At 38.0% G+C, this 20290-nt stretch overlaps 1 protein-coding gene across 2 annotated transcripts in view; it reads left to right on the top strand.

Moving 5' to 3' along the window:
• Positions 1-20290, top strand: part of MKS1 (MKS transition zone complex subunit 1) — a 226412-nt gene that overhangs the window by 144810 nt on the left and 61312 nt on the right. For both annotated transcript variants that reach the window (XM_085649666.1, XM_085649667.1), the window contains exons 10-11: positions 7021-7063; positions 7937-7999. In XM_085649666.1, coding sequence (XP_085505792.1) covers positions 7021-7063; positions 7937-7999 — 106 coding nt within the window. The remainder of the gene's footprint in view (positions 1-7020; positions 7064-7936; positions 8000-20290) is intronic.

Here is a 20290-nt window from a genome sequence, read left to right as displayed (position 1 = left end):
ACATTTTATTTTTGTCATTGCCTGTTCTGTTTACTTCCTAGAATGCCAGAACCTTTTCCCACTCTCTCCACCATCACCCACCCATACCCCCACCAATTGCTCAAATCTCCATAAAAAATTCTCTGTTAACCTATCATTCATTTTCTACTAGGTAAATAACTAGAAGGGATGGATTATGGTTCATTAAGTGTTTTTTATATGATCTGTCCTCTTTACTGCAATGTTACTTGATTTTATTGTGACTCATTGTGTTGGTACAGGTTCAGTTGTTAAGTTTTAGTTCCATATTAATTGTTTCTTTTTCTGTTTAAGAACTATCCTACATTGTACCAGAGTCCTATTTAACGGGATTTAATGGCTTTAATTTTAACCTGTGTTTCCTGTACAACCATATTTTTACTTGTATACTTGTAGATGCTAGTTCTGTGCCATTTACTTACAGATGCTGCAACCCTTTAGAAGGAATTACTCCACCAAGAACAAATAGAGAAAATTGTGGCTACAATTTTATTGTTAAATGTAATGCTCCCAGAGGTATGGGAGCGGGGTGGTGGATATTGAGGATGTGCACTGTTGTGGAACTGTTCTCTGCAAATTTGTCTTTATCAGTGGCACTGCATTGCTCGTCATTATGGAAAACTGCGAGTTCGATTGCTGTGTTGTACTGCTGCTAATGAATAAAATAAAAACAAGTTTAAAAAAAAAAAATGTAATGCTTAGTTTTATTCAGGCTTAAATACTGGTATACATATACTCCCAAAAATAGTTATTACAAACATTCAATAAAATATGATAAGTTCAACGATTTAGCTTAATTAAAACAAAGCAAAAATATTTTGCCTCATTACATGTGGGGTACACATGTATGACACACAAGTAATGTAACAAGATCTTAGAAATAACACTAGAGAGTAGGCAACCTGGAGGTGATGTAATGCGTTTATGCTCTACCAGTTAAGAACATTCAAGTGACACATGCTCAGTGGTTTCTACTGGCCTCGAATAGAGCCTACATCGATAGTCATCCACCTTTGCATCAAGCCATCTGCTTCCAAAAACCGAAAAGGTAGCTGGTTAAGTCTAAATAGCATAAACAGCCTCCTCAAATCAGGTCCATGGGTGTCTTACTGTGGTAGCCCACACAAAAGGTGAATTTTCAAAAACTAAAACACAAGACTTTCAGCCTAGTATACGCCAACATGATATAATCACATTTGGATCGTTTCTTAAGGAGTTGCTTAAATTAAATTCAGTCTTTCATGCTATTATTCAAGGTGGTCCTCAGTGTGCCTTCTCAAGAGACCCTATATTGAATATAGCAAACTGAGGTGGCATGGTGTACAAAATAACGATGGACTGGAATGCAGTCAGAGTAATCATCAGCAGCTGAGATTAATTTAAGCTTTCCATCCATCAATTTTTGTATAGTGTAGTATTTCACACTAAGTGGCATGGGTATGCCCAGATGTGGGTACTATACACTCTGTGTCACTGGAACTAAGCTACACAAGGTTTTCCCAGTGATCCACTACATTTCAGCAGCCACTCCATGACTGAGCCATGGACTACCTAGTCATTCGAAGATCCGTCTATGCTAACCAATCTTTAGTCAACAAGCCAAGATAATTATTTTTGTAGACTGTACTGGACAGCAAACTCATGTAACACTGAGTATATCTTTTTTTTACTGCTTAATCATGTTATCTTTATCTTGCGTTTTCAAGGGTCAGCCATAATCTTTTCCTGAAACAATACCCTTCCCAGCAATTTATTTGGTGTTGTAGTCTGAAGGGTGTATGGTTTAAATTGAGCTTATCACCCTCGTAAAAAAACTCCTACATATGGATGATGCTGATTTTAGGGTCGAATCCATTGATGGCTAGAAATTTAGAGCACCAATACGAAGATTGAATAAAAGTGGGGTAAGGAAAAACTCTATCCCTCTTGCCCTTGGGTAGTATGTACTTTCTCAATGTAGTGATATTGCAAAGCAGGCCTAGGTCCATATGATCTAAAACAACGGTTCACTGTGGGTAGATTGCAAGCAGTACCCTAAAATGATGTCTAAATGAAAGATTTTTCTGCCAATGATATTTGTTTATTGCATTCAAAGAAATGTTTTTACTTAATAGTCTGATTGACTGATGGTCCTCATCAAGATAGATCACTTCTCCCGCAGTGAAGGAGAGTTCCCTAGGATTTCTCATTCTGGGGTCTATCATTTAAATTAGATAGCATGTTTACTGTGGATGGGAAATTGCACAGTGTGCATGATGGGATAATTATTGAAATAAATTAAAGGTGCAAACTGGCTCTGTGTTGGCTCAGTATACATTTCTGAAATATCTCTTCAACTACTTACTTATCAAAACCCTTTTAAAGTGATCATTAGTAACCTTTTTAGAAGTCCTATATGCCTGTGAAGAATAGTACCACTTTTTAGTTAGTTCCCCCTCATTTGCAGTTCATTAAAAAAATCCTCTGAGAAAACCTCAATCCTACTGTCCCACCTAAGGAGAATCGTCTTTAAATCCTTCCATGTTTTGACCAGTGTCCTTAGAAATGCACTATTCTCCAGTAATGTATCTTTTATAGATTCACATGCTTGAATCTTCCCAGTCGTCATGGTGGGAGTCCCACGGTAACAGTAAAATAGCAGTATTGAGCTTTAAACATAATTCCCCTTGGCATTCAATAGTGTTTAGTAACCAGATAACATTATTTTAGAACATCCAATCTCCAGCCAATCAGAGCATAGACCCAGAGTATCCATACCCAGCAGGGCCTCCATACGTCCGATTTCTTACCGCATGTCCTATGTTAGGGAGTCTCCCTGAGCTCTGCTCAGTCACAGTACCCTTTTCAACTTCCAGCTGTTAGTTCTTTTTCTTCAACCATGTCTTCAGCTAAAGTACTGTTGAAAGTGAGTGTACCTTTTCTGCTTTTTTATTCAGAATGTCTGAGTCTAAGAAAGGGCTGTTTAGGCACTTCAAGACTTGTGTTAAATCCAGGCTTTTCTCTGAGAAGCCACATAAGGGATGCCTGTTTTGCTTATATCCCGATCATAAGCCCAGGGACTGTAAGCACTGCCTAACTTTCTCTTTAAAAACCCTCAAGGATCGTGAGGGAAGACTGCTCCTCTGGATACAAAAGAGGAAGTCTGTGATGGATTCAGACTCAGAGTGAGGAGAAGCCTCATACCTCGTCCAAGAAGAGGAAGAAAGATTCTTCTTCTGTCCAAAGAGATCCAAAAAATCCAGATCTCAGAGTAAGGAAAAATCTGTGGAGGAAAAAGGATCAAAAAGAACAGCCTTGCTCCTCACGCATTCAGTAAAGATCTGGCTCTGCCCCTCAATCTGCACCACATACTCCTTTCAAGGATGCTCCCTGAGAGAAAATCCACCCGTTGACTGCCTCGTTATCGAGACACTCTCCATCTATGACCTCCGTCTGATGGATCTGGTACGCCATTGACGGAATCATCGGTGACTTCTACAATATAGACGGTCAGGACGACTACGACCGTAGCATCGTCGAAGACGGAAGTGTTGATGTCGTTGGCGGCAGAAATTGTGAGACCTTCTCCGTCGACGAGAACTTCATTGTCGACGGTCCAACTCGGCATCGACTACCGTTTCCACCCTGTCGACGCAGTCAGTCATACTGTCAACGATGGTGTCTATGGCCCTGTTGATGGCCCCGTCGACAAAGGGGAAAGATATGGCTTTTTCAAAGACGATTCCTTCTCTTTTGTAGGACTTTTCCAAGATGTCCCCATTGCCTCCTACTCGCCTCTTGGACTTCCAGAAATCTGAGAATGAAGGTCCTTATGGTCCTTACCATCCTGCATGTTCCTTCGCAACTTAGGGTCAAATGCCAATAATTTGAGGACAAGGAAGTGCTGGATGAACCTTCTACATATCTAGAGGGTGAATATCCCTTCACGGACACGGGACGTCCCAGCGTGCAACGCTTAGACACTTTTCAGGGACATTATCCTTATGATGAACATGAGGAGGAGCGTCTGCAAGAGCCCTCTATCATCATCCCTATTTCACTGGTCATTGAATTGCGTCTGATGCACAGTGACTAGTATGAACGTTTTCCTGAGGCCAATGCTAGTCAAAAGCCACCTCCCACAAAGGAGGTACCTACTGTCATCCCAGATCAGCAGGTCATGCCTACGCTGCTGAGACACAAACTTTACTGCCCTTGCAAATTCCTGTCTCGCCGCTTGACAGTGGTGACCAGCAGCTAGAAGATGGAGAGCTGCAGTTGGACCCGGATGACAGGGATGAGAGGAGCGACTATGTAGCGCACACGCCACCTCCTCCTATTCTGCTGATGGCCGATTCTCCACTGGCGGAAATCGGCGATTTTCATGACCTGTTCGAGCGGGCATCAAAACGATTTGATCTTCCCATGCCCGTCAAGCAGACAGAGTGGTTTTTGTAAGACTTTAAGGCCTCTACACAGCGCTCCACCAGAGCCATCCCCATAGTGGACTACCTGTGGCAGAAGGGCCTTGAGCTGATGAAGATTCTAGCCTTCGTTCCTGCTTTTATCCCAAAATTGGATAAGAAATACAGAGCACCTGAGGACTCTTCTACTTGTCTTATCGGCCATCCAAGACCTGACTCTGTTATTATACAGGCCTCCCAGAGAAGATCCAAGAATCCTGCACTGCCATGTGCTGCCCCATCGGATAAGGAAGGGCACAGGTTGCCTAATATTGGCAAGAGATTCTCCGCGCTGGCAGCAAAAGCCATCAGGGCCTCTAACGCCATGGCTATCCTCGGGAGATATGCTCGACAAATGTTTTCCAACATTTCCCCCTTGCTGAAATATCTTTCCGAGGATAGGAAGGAGTCAAAATATATACTTTCAAAAGGAGAGAGAACCTCCTCGGTGATCATCGATGTGGCGCTGGACATTTCTTGTACCACCTTTAGGCAAATGGCAGGAGCTGCCGTGTTGAGGAGGCAGGGATGGCTTATGGCAATAACATTTTGCCTAGACTTTCAGGCTAAAGTGCTCGATATGGCGTTTGATGCCGAATATCTCTTTGGCAAGCACGTGAATTAGGCGCTAAAGTCAATTAAATCAGACACGGACACAGCGAAATCCCTGACTAATTTGCAGAAAAAGAAATTTTCTTCGTTCCGAGGAAGAGGTAAAGGTCAGTTTCTTTCTCGACCCCCAGCTCCAGCAGCGTTTTCAGCCCTACTACCAGTAGTGGTTTCGGACAAAATATTCGGCACAGTCTTTTCGGCAAACTTGAATGCCAGCATATACAAGAGCACCAGCACGCAGATGCCCAGCGTCTGGAGACAACTCTCACGATGTCAACAGGAGACCATGAAAAAATGCAGGCACCCATCAACCCTGTCCCACTTCCATTGGCCCAAACTTGTTCCAAATTCTTTGCTCAATGGAACACTATTTCTTCCGACAAATGGGTGTTAGACATCTTTCAACACGGTCACATCCTGAAATTTCAACCGGCTCCGAATTTCCCTCCACGGAAAACAGCATAACGTCATCTTGCACTTCTCAAAAAAGAAATCAGTTTGCTTCTCGCCAAACAAGCAATCAAAGAGGTGCCACGCTGTCAGCACAACCTAGGCTTCTACTCTCATTTCTTTTTAATCAAGAAAAATACAGGAAAATGGAGTCAAGTTGTTGAACAACTTCATCAAAAGTCAACCTTTCAGGATGTTGTTGCTCCAGCAGATTCTTCTACTCATGGATATGGGAGATGTGGGAGATAATATGACCTGCCTGGATCTTCTGGATGCATACTTATTTATATTCCCAAACACCAGAAGCATCGTCGCTTTCTCAGGTTCGATGTGGCAGGGTGCCATTATCAATTCAAGTGCACTACCTTTCGGGCTTTAAACAGTACCCTGGATTTTCACTAAGTGCCTGGCGCCGGTTGCAGCCTTTCTCCTGCGATCTGGTCACCAGGTATTTCCCTACCTGGACGATTGGTTAGTAAAGGCCCCATCCCTTCATGGCACCAGGGAATCTACGAAAGCCTGTATTCTAATTTTTCGCTCCATGGGTCTCAATCTCAACAGGGAAAAGTCCTCTCTCATCCCCTCCAGGATGCTTGTGTTCCTGGGAGCGATCTTGGATACCAATCGCTCAATGGCCTTTCCCACAGAAAAAGGTTAATCATTATTCCAGCTGAATTTGTGGCATGTATAGAGAAAATGCTTGTTTGTGGAATTAAGTACAAGGAAAAACTTTTCTAGGAAAATGTTTTTTAATAGTCTATTTTTTGCAGTTCAAATTGTTGTTTGTATTTTATTTTTTTGTTTAGTATACACTCAACCTTTATGATGTATAACTCGGTTGGTCATGTACTGAGGCACAGTGATTCAGAACAAATTATATCAAGTAAATTTGTGATAGAATACTCATAATACAGATCTAACACTGGCGGAAAGGCAATATTCTGTAGGGAACCCACAATCTAAAAATGTTTTGCTGTAGGACAATCCCACATATTGCTAGTAGTCCACCAATATAATGTTTGTTTAAACATTTCCCAAGCAGATCATTACTATGGCATTTGCCATTAGCCACCTGTTCCCTCTAAATCCCCCAAGAGCCAGCAGTTCCTCATTATTCCTCACAGCCTCACCATGGCTAGCAACGTTTCGCTGTTCCTTTACGTACCCTGACAAGCCGTACTCCAAATTGTTTCACAGTTCCTTAAAGCCAATGTTCTTCAACTTTCCCTTCGTTTCAGATTCTATTCCCTTCAGCTCCTTAATAGCTATTACTCCTATTTTATTTCATTCCACCCTATCATCCATCGCTGCTGCCCGATCCCTTTTTGCTTCCCTTCAGCTACTGCTCCTACACCATTTCCTTAGCCCCAGAGTTGCCAGTTTGTTCAGAGACTGGTTGTGTTGCAGGGGCTGCGAAGGAGTGATAAATGTTAGTGTCTCTAAGTATGATGGAGTGATAGTCTATGCATTCTGCTCATGGTTTCTCTTTCTCCTTCAGCCCCAGCCTGGCACCCTGCGCCTTCTTATAAATGGCGAGGTAGGTAAGTATCTAAATTATTACATTTGATTTTTATTTATACGAAATGTGATATGTCTGAATCGTGGATGCTGCCCCTATGCTTTAATTCTATTTCATGTGTAGTAGATATGTGAAGCCTGTGGGTCAAAATGACACCTCTGTGTTTGAATTGCATCAGTTTATTTCCTTTCTTTATTACTATCTGACTGAAAAGAGTTCTTGGGTATTGATTTTTAGGAAGATCTTCCTTCACGCCTCTTCCTACTGAGTGGCTCAAAGAAGCTGCTTTTTCTTTTCTATGACTCCGGTCTCTTCTCTGTGACTCCTTATCATGACAACTTTCTCCTCTCAGTGACTGCTCACAATTGCTGTATTCTCATTGTGGCTATTCATAGTGGCTGCTCCTGTCCTCAACGACTCCTTCTTCCTGCCTGCTCTCCCAGATGCTCCTTTCTCCTCTTCACACCTCTTTCTTTCTTTCTTCACTGACTCATTATGTCCTCCATGCCCCAGCATAGACTTAAGCAATCTGGCCTAAACGTCCTTGTCTTCTCTTTGAGATTCCTCCTTGTGGCCCTAGGGCCCTTGATAGTCCTCCTTAATGCACTGTCTCATATGTTTCACTATTTCTTAAGGCCTTCATTAATTTCAAATGAGAACTCCTTGGAACTGCTTTCTTTTCACTGAATCATCAGCTTCATACCTCTTCCCTCTTTGTGACTATTCCTCAGTGCTCCTATCTCTTCTCGGTAATTTAGTTGTTCCTCACTGCCTTTGGCTCCTCTGTGACTCATCCTCACAGCCCTTTCTTATCTCTCTGACTATTCACTTTGTGGCCTCTAATGGATCTTATTTCTTACCAGTAATTCCTTCTAATTTTCTTGTGTTCCCTCAGTTTCCGCTCAGGAATTCGATTTTGAGAACCTCTACATCCACTTCTTCATTGAGTTTCCTAAACGTAAGTGAGCATGATTGCTTCTGTGTGTATTAAACACAATTGGTTTGTCCAAGGTGGTGAGTTTACTAGGCATGTTAATGTCTTTCAGTTACTGTAAACTGACACTGAAAATGTCACGATTCTGTATAGTATCTTTCTATACTCACAAGTGGGTACTTCACATTTGAAAATACAGGTTGCATTCCATTGCATGCGTAATATTTTTCCATTTGGTTACATTTTACTTATAAGTTGGGTTTTTGTCGATACAGATGATGCATTTTGAAGTTGGAGCACAAATCCCCACTTTATGTAGGCAATCTTGTAGATAGTCTCCCAACAGCCCACATTGTGTAGTGTACTTCATTGCTTCTTGTAAAAAAAATAGCAAAAAAAGTCTCTATTTGGAAAACTACACACTAAATAGCTTCTCACCTTGGATTACAAGATTAATGAACCCTTGTTTCTGCTTCCTTTCAGGGCAAATCATGTCCATTTGATTTCCCTCCATAACCTCAAAAGATTTTCATGGAGTAAACATTTGGTTGAAAGGGAACAGTACAAATTCACATACTTTGAACAAAATTTAGGATAGCATTGCTATTTGATATAATTCTTTGACAAAAAAAAGTCTATTAATGGCATATTAAGCAGTACTTTGGAGAACTTGCCATCAAAGTACTGCGCCCTTCATGGTATGACATTGAGCCTGCCATGACCTCTCTTTGTTGATAAGGAATGCTGAAATGAGCCCTTTATGTTTATGGCTCTGTTTTTTTTTTTTGTATTTTCTTTTGTCAAATCAATGCTTCTTAAAATTACTTCTGGGATTAGTATTTTTGAATCTGTATGCTAATTGCTACTTAAATGTTCCTGAATTTTTTTAAAGCATTAATCAAATCCGATTCGACGTCTTTCATATGTGTTAAATTAGTGTAGGCAGTTTACCGCTTCCCTGCAGAATAGACATTTGAAAGGTTTTGCACACTGCTCTCTGTTTAGTGACGTTACAAAATGTTCTTATTTATCATTTCAAATTTTGTTAACACTTCAGTATGCTTATAGAATCACACCAGAAGAACACATTAATTGTATACATTTTCTGGGCCGCATTCACAAAGGTAACTTACTCTTTTGATTAAGTTCCCACTTTTGAATGTCTACTACTTGCTACTTTTCAGTACTCACAAACTGCACTTTTGCAGTCCCTTACACTTTAGTAGTAACATACACTTTTGTAGTAATTTGGGGCTAGTTGTGTGAAGTTTCACGACCCTCAAACCAGTCGGCAACTTGTTTGTGACCGCAAAAACGTTTCTCTCTTATGCATCAAAGTATTTTGTTGGGAATAGTCGCAAAATAGCGAAAGAAACCATAGTTTTACAAAATCGTTATTTTGTTACATTTCCTAAAATTGATTTCATATTAAGGAATGAGTAACAATATGCATTAGAGATTCGCTAATAGGGAAGTCAAACACATGATTTTGCACTTGCAGATTACCATGGATTATCAACCTGGAGTTGAAACCAGTGGTAAATGTCTGCAAAATAATAAACATTTCCCAGATTGTCATTTTTTATTTTTGAATATGTTCTAATGTATAATTTTAGAATATCTTTTTATTATTGATAATTATTCTTACAAATATAATTTTTACAAAACATATTTTTACTTATGTGTAGTGTATTTTATAAATGACTAAGTAACATATTTTATTTAGATGATCTATAAATCAGGTTTTTTTCTTTAGTATTGTCACATTTATAATGTTACATTTATTATTCACGTTATAAAAGTCAAATACATTTTACATATTAAAATAAATGCTTACGTTGGTTTCTGCTTTATTTTTATAAATGTAATTATGTGTATTATTTTTGTATATACAATGTATACAAATACTTTTTAATAAAACTAGAGTATGTAACAAATATAATATTTTTTAATCATGTTTAATATCAACATAATAACATAAAAACTAGGAGGCCAGAATAGTGTTTAAAATTTTGCAACATATATCAGTACATGACAGACACAGGGTACAGGGCACTACACGGCCGCAGCTGAGAAAGAGAATAATGGCAAGCGGCCAAAGCCGCTTATTTATTTCCTCCAATGGGTAACAGTACACCTCATCCTAAACATTACGGAATTTGGGCAGTATGTCACGTTATACAATTTGATACAACAGCAAACAGTTAGCAGTATTACACAGAAATGCTCACCCGCTATCCACGTTGAAGGAATTTGGAAAGCCAACTTACTTTTATTGGACTGTCTTCCAACGCATTACATTGTTTTATTCTGAACGAACAATATTAGTTTATAATTTTTTTTAAATGTTGTTGCATTGTTTAAGACTCCAACCTCACCCGCAGTGTTTTTGTTGGCATGTCCTCTATTTACAGATCTCTTAAATAAAGTCTGATGTCTGCATGAAACTGCTTTTGTCTTGCATATCTTTGTATTCTTTGAGTGTCTTGTTGATCATGTGAATCTTCACTGGAGGCTGCTGGGATAATTCTTGATAGAAATGGAGTGTCTATTGATTGAGTTGTTACCTCATGGCATCTTATCCATATCCCGATCCTTCACTCCTGGTTCTTCTTCACATTGTTGTATATGTTACCAAAAAATAAATAAATATCTATATCTCTCTCTCTCTCTCTCTCTTATTTATATATATGTATACATAATATATATATATATATATATATATATATATATATATATATATATATATATATATACATACACACACTCACTCACTCTCTCACTCTCTCTCTGTAGATATAAATATCTCCACATATATGTAGATATATATATATACAAAAACAATTTTTGTTAATTAATAAAATAATAATATAACAAAATATTTATATGAATCTCTTCAGGATCTCTAAATCTTTGTCACTGAACTTGTGCTTCCTCTCACTTGCACCTTCTTTTCTTGGTGGATATATATATATATATAGATACATATATATAGATACACACCTATATAGGTACATTTCTATACACATATATGTTGAAATAAATATATACACATATATGTGGATATATACACACATATATTTAGATATAAATGTATACACATATATTTAGATATATTTATAAAAAATATTTGTTGAAATTATTAAAATAATCCTATAACAAAACATTTATATTTATATAAATCTCTTCAGGATCTCTAAATCTTTGTCACTGAACTTAGGCTTTCTCTCACTTGCACCTTCTTTTCTTGGTGGATTTGTGCTGTCCATGATACACAGGGATTGTGCAGGGTTAGAAGTGATTGCAGTGGATTGTACACAAGCTCTCCTCCTCTCCAGTTGGTTGTCCTAGGCTGCATGGAGCATGTGCTGCATTACTTCCTGGTTGTGATGTTATCATTTGGTTCGAGACAATTGTTCACAATTTGCGATTACATTTGCAAATTGTGAATCCAACTGTAAACTCATTTGCAAAATAAGAATAGGCTGTTACACTTCCTATTTAATGGGTACCCACCACCAAGCATCACCCCAGCCTCTAGGCTTTTTCTTTAGGTCTAGAATGGCCCTAAGCATTATGGGTTGGGCAAACTGACTGGCAAAGGAAACGCCAAAGTGGATAAGGAGTTTACAGTACTTTACATGAAATCCTTTGCAGGAATACTGAAGAAATTAGGCTTCTCCCATCGCAATTCCATGGTCACCTACAACTCAGGCATGCACTGTGGCCATATCTTACAGCAACAAATCCTGTGCCAGAATAAGGTTGATTTGTTTCAACTTGCCCTCAGCCCTAATTTCAGGCAGTCGTATTTTGCCATAATTAACTGTGATATATATTTTCACTTAAAAAACCATAGGTTTCACACATGTTATAGTTAGCTGGACATTTCACTCGTAAAAAACCACTGAAATTCCCCCGTTATAGTTAGTGCAGGCAACTATAACTCACGCGACCGCAATCCTCTGCTGATGACGTCAGATATTACATCACTGTATTTAGACACTTATTTACCCATGTCTTCCATTAATCTTTAGCTATACATATATTACAAATATTTATTTTTCATAAAGACACATATGTCATCAGTGATGTAATATCTGACGTCATCAGCAGAGGATTGCGGTCCCGTGAGTTATAGTTGCCTGCACTAACTATAACGGGGTAATTTCATTGGTTTTTTACGAGTGAAATGTCCAGCTAACTATAACGTGTGAAACCTATGGTTTTTTAAGTGAATTTGCAAGGTTTTTTAAATGCTAATTCGTAACTATAACGTGTGTGAAACCTATGGTTTTTTCAGTGAATTTGTACGGTTTTTTAAATGCTAAGTTATGTATTTATTTATTTAGGTTTTTCACCGTGCGCGCACTCGCAATTTAAAAAAAATAAATGTTTTTTTCGCCCTTGGGGGTCCTTCTGTGACCCCCTGACCAAGGCTAGGGGGTCAGGAACTGTCCACTCTGCCCCCTTTTCACGTTCTCCACCTTTTTTTTTCACCCCCTCAGACTGCGAGAGACAAAATGGCGGCCGACACTTCCTGGTTTCGACCGATTCGAATGTTTACCGACATCTAACAACCAATCAGAATTGCGCTCGCGCACGGCAGGGTGCGCGCACAGTGCGCGCACGGTGCGCACGTATAGATATTGATATGCTTTTAAATGCTATTTTCTCAGGAAATACTGAACAGATTTACACCAGACCTGCAAAAGGCACTTCCTTGACCTTATGGCTACCTCTCTGCCAAATTTCACGTAATTCTGTTCAGCCATTCGGGCTGTAGCTGCGACTAAAGGTCCTATGGAAAAATGCATGGGGAAAACGCGTTTTGCGTCAAGCGGGGGCCTTTTTCTCGGCCCCCGCTTGACGAATCACCCCGAGACTTTCAGGGTAGGAGCCGAACGGAGGGCCCCATTAGTTTTGAAAAGTTCGCGAGGATTCGTCAACCGGTGCCAAAGTTATTCAAAATAGAATTTTTGAGATTTCCTATGGAAACTAGGTTGTAACTATGACTATCTACTGGCGACCGCCAGTAGATTATATATATATTCACATATATATATATATATATATATATATATATATATATATATATATATATATATATATATATATATATATATATATATATATATATATATATATATATATATATATTCACATATACACACAATCCTTCTATCAAGAGGGAAAATGGGCCACACTCCCGCAGACTTTCTCTCCTTTTCATTCCATTAACAGGGATACAGGCGAGATGACCTACGCGTTTCTGTATTTCCAAATACCTTGTTCACGATAGATATATATATATATATATATATATATATATATATATATATATATATATATTCACTGAAAAAACCATAGGTTTCATACATGTTATAGTTAGCTGTACATTTCACTCGTAAAAAACCAATGAAATTCCCCCGTTATAGTTAGTGCAGGCAACTATAACTCACGCGACCGCAATCCTCTGCTGATGCTAATACTGTATTTAGACACTTATTTGCCCCTGTCTTCTTCCATTAAACTTTAGCTATACATATATTACAAATATTTTTTTTTCATAAAGACACATATGTCATCAGCAGAAGATTGCGGTCGCGTGAGTTATAGTTGCCTGCACTAACTATAACGGGGGAATTTCATTGGTTTTTTACGAGTGAAATGTACAGCTAACTATAACATGTATGAAACCTATGGTTTTTTCAGTGAATTTGCAAGGTTTTTTAAATGCTAATTCCTAACTATAACGTGTGTGAAACCTATGGTTTTTTCAGTGAATTTGTACGGTTTTTTAAATGCTAAGTTACTTTACGCCATTCGTGGCGTGCGCGCCCAGTTAACGCAGTTCGTTCCGTGCGCGCACGGTGCGCTTCGCGCAGTGCCTTACACTTGCAGTCCCTTACACTTTAGTAGTAACATACACTTTTGTAGTAATTTGGGGCTAGTTGTGTGAAGTTTCACGACCCTCAAACCAGTCGGCAACTTGTTTGTGACCGCAAAAACGTATATCTCTTATGCATCAAAGTATTTTGTTGGGAATAGTCGCAAAATAGCGAAAGAAACCATAGTTTTACAAAATCGTTATTTTGTTACATTTCCTAAAATTGATTTCATATTAAGGAATGAGTAACAATATGCATTAGAGATTCGCTAATAGGGAAGTCAAACACATGATTTTGCACTTGCAGATTACCATGGATTATCAACCTGGAGTTGAAACCAGTGGTAAATGTCTGCAAAATAATAAACATTTCCCAGATTGTCATTTTTTATTTTTGAATATGTTCTAATGTATAATTTTAGAATATCTTTTTATTATTGATAATTATTCTTACAAATATAATTTTTACAAAACATATTTTTACTTATGTGTAGTGTATTTTATAAATGACTAAGTAACATATTTTATTTAGATGATCTATAAATCAGGTTTTTTTCTTTAGTATTGTCACATTTATAATGTTACATTTATTATTCACGTTATAAAAGTCAAATACATTTTACATATTAAAATAAATGCTTACGTTGGTTTCTGCTTTATTTTTATAAATGTAATTATGTGTATTATTTTTGTATATACAATGTATACAAATACTTTTTAATAAAACTAGAGTATGTAACAAATATAATATTTTTTAATCATGTTTAATATCAACATAATAACATAAAAACTAGGAGGCCAGAATAGTGTTTAAAATTTTGCAACATATATCAGTACATGACAGACACAGGGTACAGGGCACTACACGGCCGCAGCTGAGAAAGAGAATAATGGCAAGCGGCCAAAGCCGCTTATTTATTTCCTCCAATGGGTAACAGTACACCTCATCCTAAACATTACGGAATTTGGGCAGTATGTCACGTTATACAATTTGATACAACAGCAAACAGTTAGCAGTATTACACAGAAATGCTCACCCGCTATCCACGTTGAAGGAATTTGGAAAGCCAACTTACTTTTATTGGACTGTCTTCCAACGCATTACATTGTTTTATTCTGAACGAACAATATTAGTTTATAATTTTTTTTAAATGTTGTTGCATTGTTTAAGACTCCAACCTCACCCGCAGTGTTTTTGTTGGCATGTCCTCTATTTACAGATCTCTTAAATAAAGTCTGATGTCTGCATGAAACTGCTTTTGTCTTGCATATCTTTGTATTCTTTGAGTGTCTTGTTGATCATGTGAATCTTCACTGGAGGCTGCTGGGATAATTCTTGATAGAAATGGAGTGTCTATTGATTGAGTTGTTACCTCATGGCATCTTATCCATATCCCGATCCTTCACTCCTGGTTCTTCTTCACATTGTTGTATATGTTACCAAAAAATAAATAAATATCTATATCTCTCTCTCTCTCTCTCTCTCTCTCTTATTTATATATATGTATACATAATATATCTATATATATATATATATATATATATATATATATATATATATATATATATATACATACACACACTCACTCACTCACTCACTCTCTCACTCTCTCTCTGTAGATATAAATATCTCCACATATATGTAGATATATATATATACAAAAACAATTTTTGTTAATTAATAAAATAATAATATAACAAAATATTTATATGAATCTCTTCAGGATCTCTAAATCTTTGTCACTGAACTTGTGCTTCCTCTCACTTGCACCTTCTTTTCTTGGTGGATATATATATATATAGATACATATATATAGATACACACCTATATAGGTACATTTCTATACACATATATGTTGAAATAAATATATACACATATATGTGGATATATACACACATATATTTAGATATAAATGTATACACATATATTTAGATATATTTATAAAAAATATCTGTTGAAATTATTAAAATAATCATATAACAAAACATTTATATTTATATAAATCTCTTCAGGATCTCTAAATCTTTGTCACTGAACTTAGGCTTTCTCTCACTTGCACCTTCTTTTCTTGGTGGATTTGTGCTGTCCATGATACACAGGGATTGTGCAGGGTTAGAAGTGATTGCAGTGGATTGTACACAAGCTCTCCTCCTCTCCAGTTGGTTGTCCTAGGCTGCATGGAGCATGTGCTGCATTACTTCCTGGTTGTGATGTTATCATTTGGTTCGAGACAATTGTTCACAATTTGCGATTACATTTGCAAATTGTGAATCCAACTGTAAACTCATTTGCAAAATAAGAATAGGCTGTTACACTTCCTATTTAATGGGTACCCACCACCAAGCATCACCCCAGCCTCTAGGCTTTTTCTTTAGGTCTAGAATGGCCCTAAGCATTATGGGTTGGGCAAACTGACTGGCAAAGGAAACGCCAAAGTGGATAAGGAGTTTACAGTACTTTACATGAAATCCTTTGCAGGAATACTGAAGAAATTAGGCTTCTCCCATCGCAATTCCATGGTCACCTACAACTCAGGCATGCACTGTGGCCATATCTTACAGCAACAAATCCTGTGCCAGAATAAGGTTGATTTGTTTCAACTTGCCCTCAGCCCTAATTTCAGGCAGTCGTATTTTGCCATAATTAACTGTGATATATATTTTCACTTAAAAAACCATAGGTTTCACACATGTTATAGTTAGCTGGACATTTCACTCGTAAAAAACCACTGAAATTCCCCCGTTATAGTTAGTGCAGGCAACTATAACTCACGCGACCGCAATCCTCTGCTGATGACGTCAGATATTACATCACTGTATTTAGACACTTATTTACCCATGTCTTCCATTAATCTTTAGCTATACATATATTACAAATATTTATTTTTCATAAAGACACATATGTCATCAGTGATGTAATATCTGACGTCATCAGCAGAGGATTGCGGTCCCGTGAGTTATAGTTGCCTGCACTAACTATAACGGGGGAATTTCATTGGTTTTTTACGAGTGAAATGTCCAGCTAACTATAACGTGTGAAACCTATGGTTTTTTAAGTGAATTTGCAAGGTTTTTTAAATGCTAATTCGTAACTATAACGTGTGTGAAACCTATGGTTTTTTCAGTGAATTTGTACGGTTTTTTAAATGCTAAGTTATGTATTTATTTATTTAGGTTTTTCACCGTGCGCGCACTCGCAATTTAAAAAAAATAAATGTTTTTTTCGCCCTTGGGGGTCCTTCTGTGACCCCCTGACCAAGGCTAGGGGGTCAGGAACTGTCCACTCTGCCCCCTTTTCACGTTCTCCACCTTTTTTTTTCACCCCCTCAGACTGCGAGAGACAAAATGGCGGCCGACACTTCCTGGTTTCGACCGATTCGAATGTTTACCGACATCTAACAACCAATCAGAATTGCGCTCGCGCACGGCAGGGTGCGCGCACAGTGCGCGCACGGTGCGCACGTATAGATATTGATATGCTTTTAAATGCTATTTTCTCAGGAAATACTGAACAGATTTACACCAGACCTGCAAAAGGCACTTCCTTGACCTTATGGCTACCTCTCTGCCAAATTTCACGTAATTCTGTTCAGCCATTCGGGCTGTAGCTGCGACTAAAGGTCCTATGGAAAAATGCATGGGGAAAACGCGTTTTGCGTCAAGCGGGGGCCTTTTTCTCGGCCCCCGCTTGACGAATCACCCCGAGACTTTCAGGGTAGGAGCCGAACGGAGGGCCCCATTAGTTTTGAAAAGTTCGCGAGGATTCGTCAACCGGTGCCAAAGTTATTCAAAATAGAATTTTTGAGATTTCCTATGGAAACTAGGTTGTAACTATGACTATCTACTGGCGACCGCCAGTAGATTATATATATATATATATATATATATATATATATATATATATATATATATATATATATATATATATATATATATATATATATATATAATCTACTGGCGGTCGCCAGTAGATAGTTATAGTTAGGACCCTGTTTCCATAGGAAATCCGCAACATTCTATTTGGAATAACTTTGGCGCCGGTCTATGAATCCTCGCGAAATTTTCAAAATAGGTGGGGCGCTACGCTCCGCTCCTACCCTGAAAGTCTCGGGGGGATTCGTCAAGCGGGGACTGAGAAAAAAGGGGGGTCCCAAAACGCGTTTTTCCCATGCATTTTTCCATAGGACCTTTAGACACAGCTACAGCCCGAACGGCTGAACAGAGTTACTTGAAATTTGGCAGAGAGGTAGTCCTCAGGTCAAGGAAGTGCCTTTTGTAGGTCTGGTGTAAATCTGTTCAGTAGTTCCTGAGAAAATAGCATTTAAATCAATATATATATGTGGGCGGAGCCTAACCACACATCTCATCCTGAGATCTGATTGGCTGTCAGCACTTCATCCAAGAAGTGTTGGCAGCCATCTTGGGACCAATATACATGATAGCACCTCATTAAAAAGCATTGCAGTTAATAGAAGGTTTTAAGACTTTAGTTACATTATAAATCATTTGTTGATGGTACCATACTCATTTTAGGAATTGTGGTATGTTCTAAGGTGATTTCACCATGTGAAAAAGCCTTCTGCTGGGATATCATGATTGAGAGAAAAATATTTTCTCATGCTTTTACCACAGAGGTTTGGAAGGTGATCTATAAGCTAAACTGAGAGCTTATTTTCTGTAAATTCACATTATCTTTCTCAGTCATGTGAGAATGAAGTCTGACATTCTCAGTAAAACATGTACATCCAACAAGGGCAGAGACTGTCAGTTGATTCCTTTGTGTTCTACTGCAGCTTTCCAGAGTGTTCCAAAGAACTACTAGAGCGCTAACCGTCCTACTTATGATAAATGTATGGCACACCTGAAGCCATCTTGCTTGGATTAAAGTGGTAACTCTTAAAACATTTAATTTAAAAAGGAACAAAATGAGGGGGTTCATTTTTCCATAAAAAGTATGATTAGTGCTGCAGAAAGAAAAATTAGGGCACATTTTGAGTGACTTCTCAAATCCTCTTCTATTTCATTAAAAAATTCTGACATGCAGACTGAAACATGCACTTTCAATACCAGCAGCAGTTTTCCCTGGTGAGCAGTAGCTTTACTACAGTGATCTAATGAGCAAAAAGAGTGCTAACATTCTGATTTTATGGCAAATGTGTGACACATTTGAATGCCTTCTTGATGGAATCAAAGTAAAAAACTGAAAGTATTTCCTACTGAGGAGACTGCAGTAAATGAGGAAATTAGGAAACTTCATAACAAATAAGTCTCCCAAGATGGCCACCAGAGACAAAAGAGCCCAAATGTAGCCCAAATATCACCCAGATGTAGCCCAAGTATAGCCCAATGACAGAATGTCCAAGAATGTTCTTAAAAACAACTAGAGCACTTACTGTCTTCATTATGACAAAAGTATGGCACACCTGAAGCCATCTTGATTGGAATAAACTGGTAACACTTAAAACATTTAATTTAAAAAGGAACACAATGAGGGGGTTCATTTTGCCATAGAAATTATGATTAATGCTGAAGAAAGAAAATGAGGGCACATTTTGAGTGACTTCTCAAATCCTCTTCTATTTCATTAAAAAATTCTGACATGCAGACTGAAACATGCACTTTTAATACCAGGAGCAGACTTCCATGGTGAACAGTAGTTTTACTACAGTGATCTAATGAGCAACTAGAGTGCTAACATTCAGAATTTATGGCAAATGTGTGACATATCTGAATACCTTCATGATGGAATCAAAGTAAAAAACTGAAAGCATTTCCGACTGAGGAGACTGCAGTACATGAGGAAATTAGGAAACTTCATAACAAATAAATCTCCCAAGATGGCCACCGGAGACAAAAGAGCCCAAATGTAGCCCAAAATCACCCAGATATAGCCCAAATATAGCCCAATGACAGAAGTGTGCAAAACACTTATTATTTTGTGTTTTTGCAGTGTTATATAGTGCAGACTTGTCAGGTATTGGAGTGCTTTACATGAGCATTGGTTACATCACACAAGAACAAATTCATTTTGGTTGTAGACATGGGGAGACTAAGTGATTTGACCAGAATCACAGAATGTCGAGCTGAAGCAGAAACTTCAACCTGGTTCCCCAGTTGCAAAGTCTGCAGTTCTGGAAGTAACACCACATCCTCTCCCCTAAGTGCAACATTTAATCAAGTTGTCAACTAGATAAAAAAACATAAAGATAACAAATAATTTAAAAGTGCTTTGTCGCTATTTGAAAACTCAGAAAATATGTCCTTATTTTAGTCTTTTAGAGCACTAACCATAATTTTGATGCCAATAAGACCCTCTCATATATGTAATTTCTAAAGGAATGCTCTAGGTATTACAGTTTTGATTACATCAAGATGATGTCAGGCGTTCCACACTTTTGTAATAAATATAGAATGTTAGCAATCTA

This window comes from Triturus cristatus, chromosome 3_2 (assembly GCF_964204655.1).
Source record: "Triturus cristatus chromosome 3_2, aTriCri1.1, whole genome shotgun sequence".
Classification (NCBI taxonomy): domain Eukaryota; kingdom Metazoa; phylum Chordata; class Amphibia; order Caudata; family Salamandridae; genus Triturus; species Triturus cristatus.
Note: the sequence above shows the minus strand (reverse complement) of the source record. Positions and strands in the feature narration are given on the sequence as shown.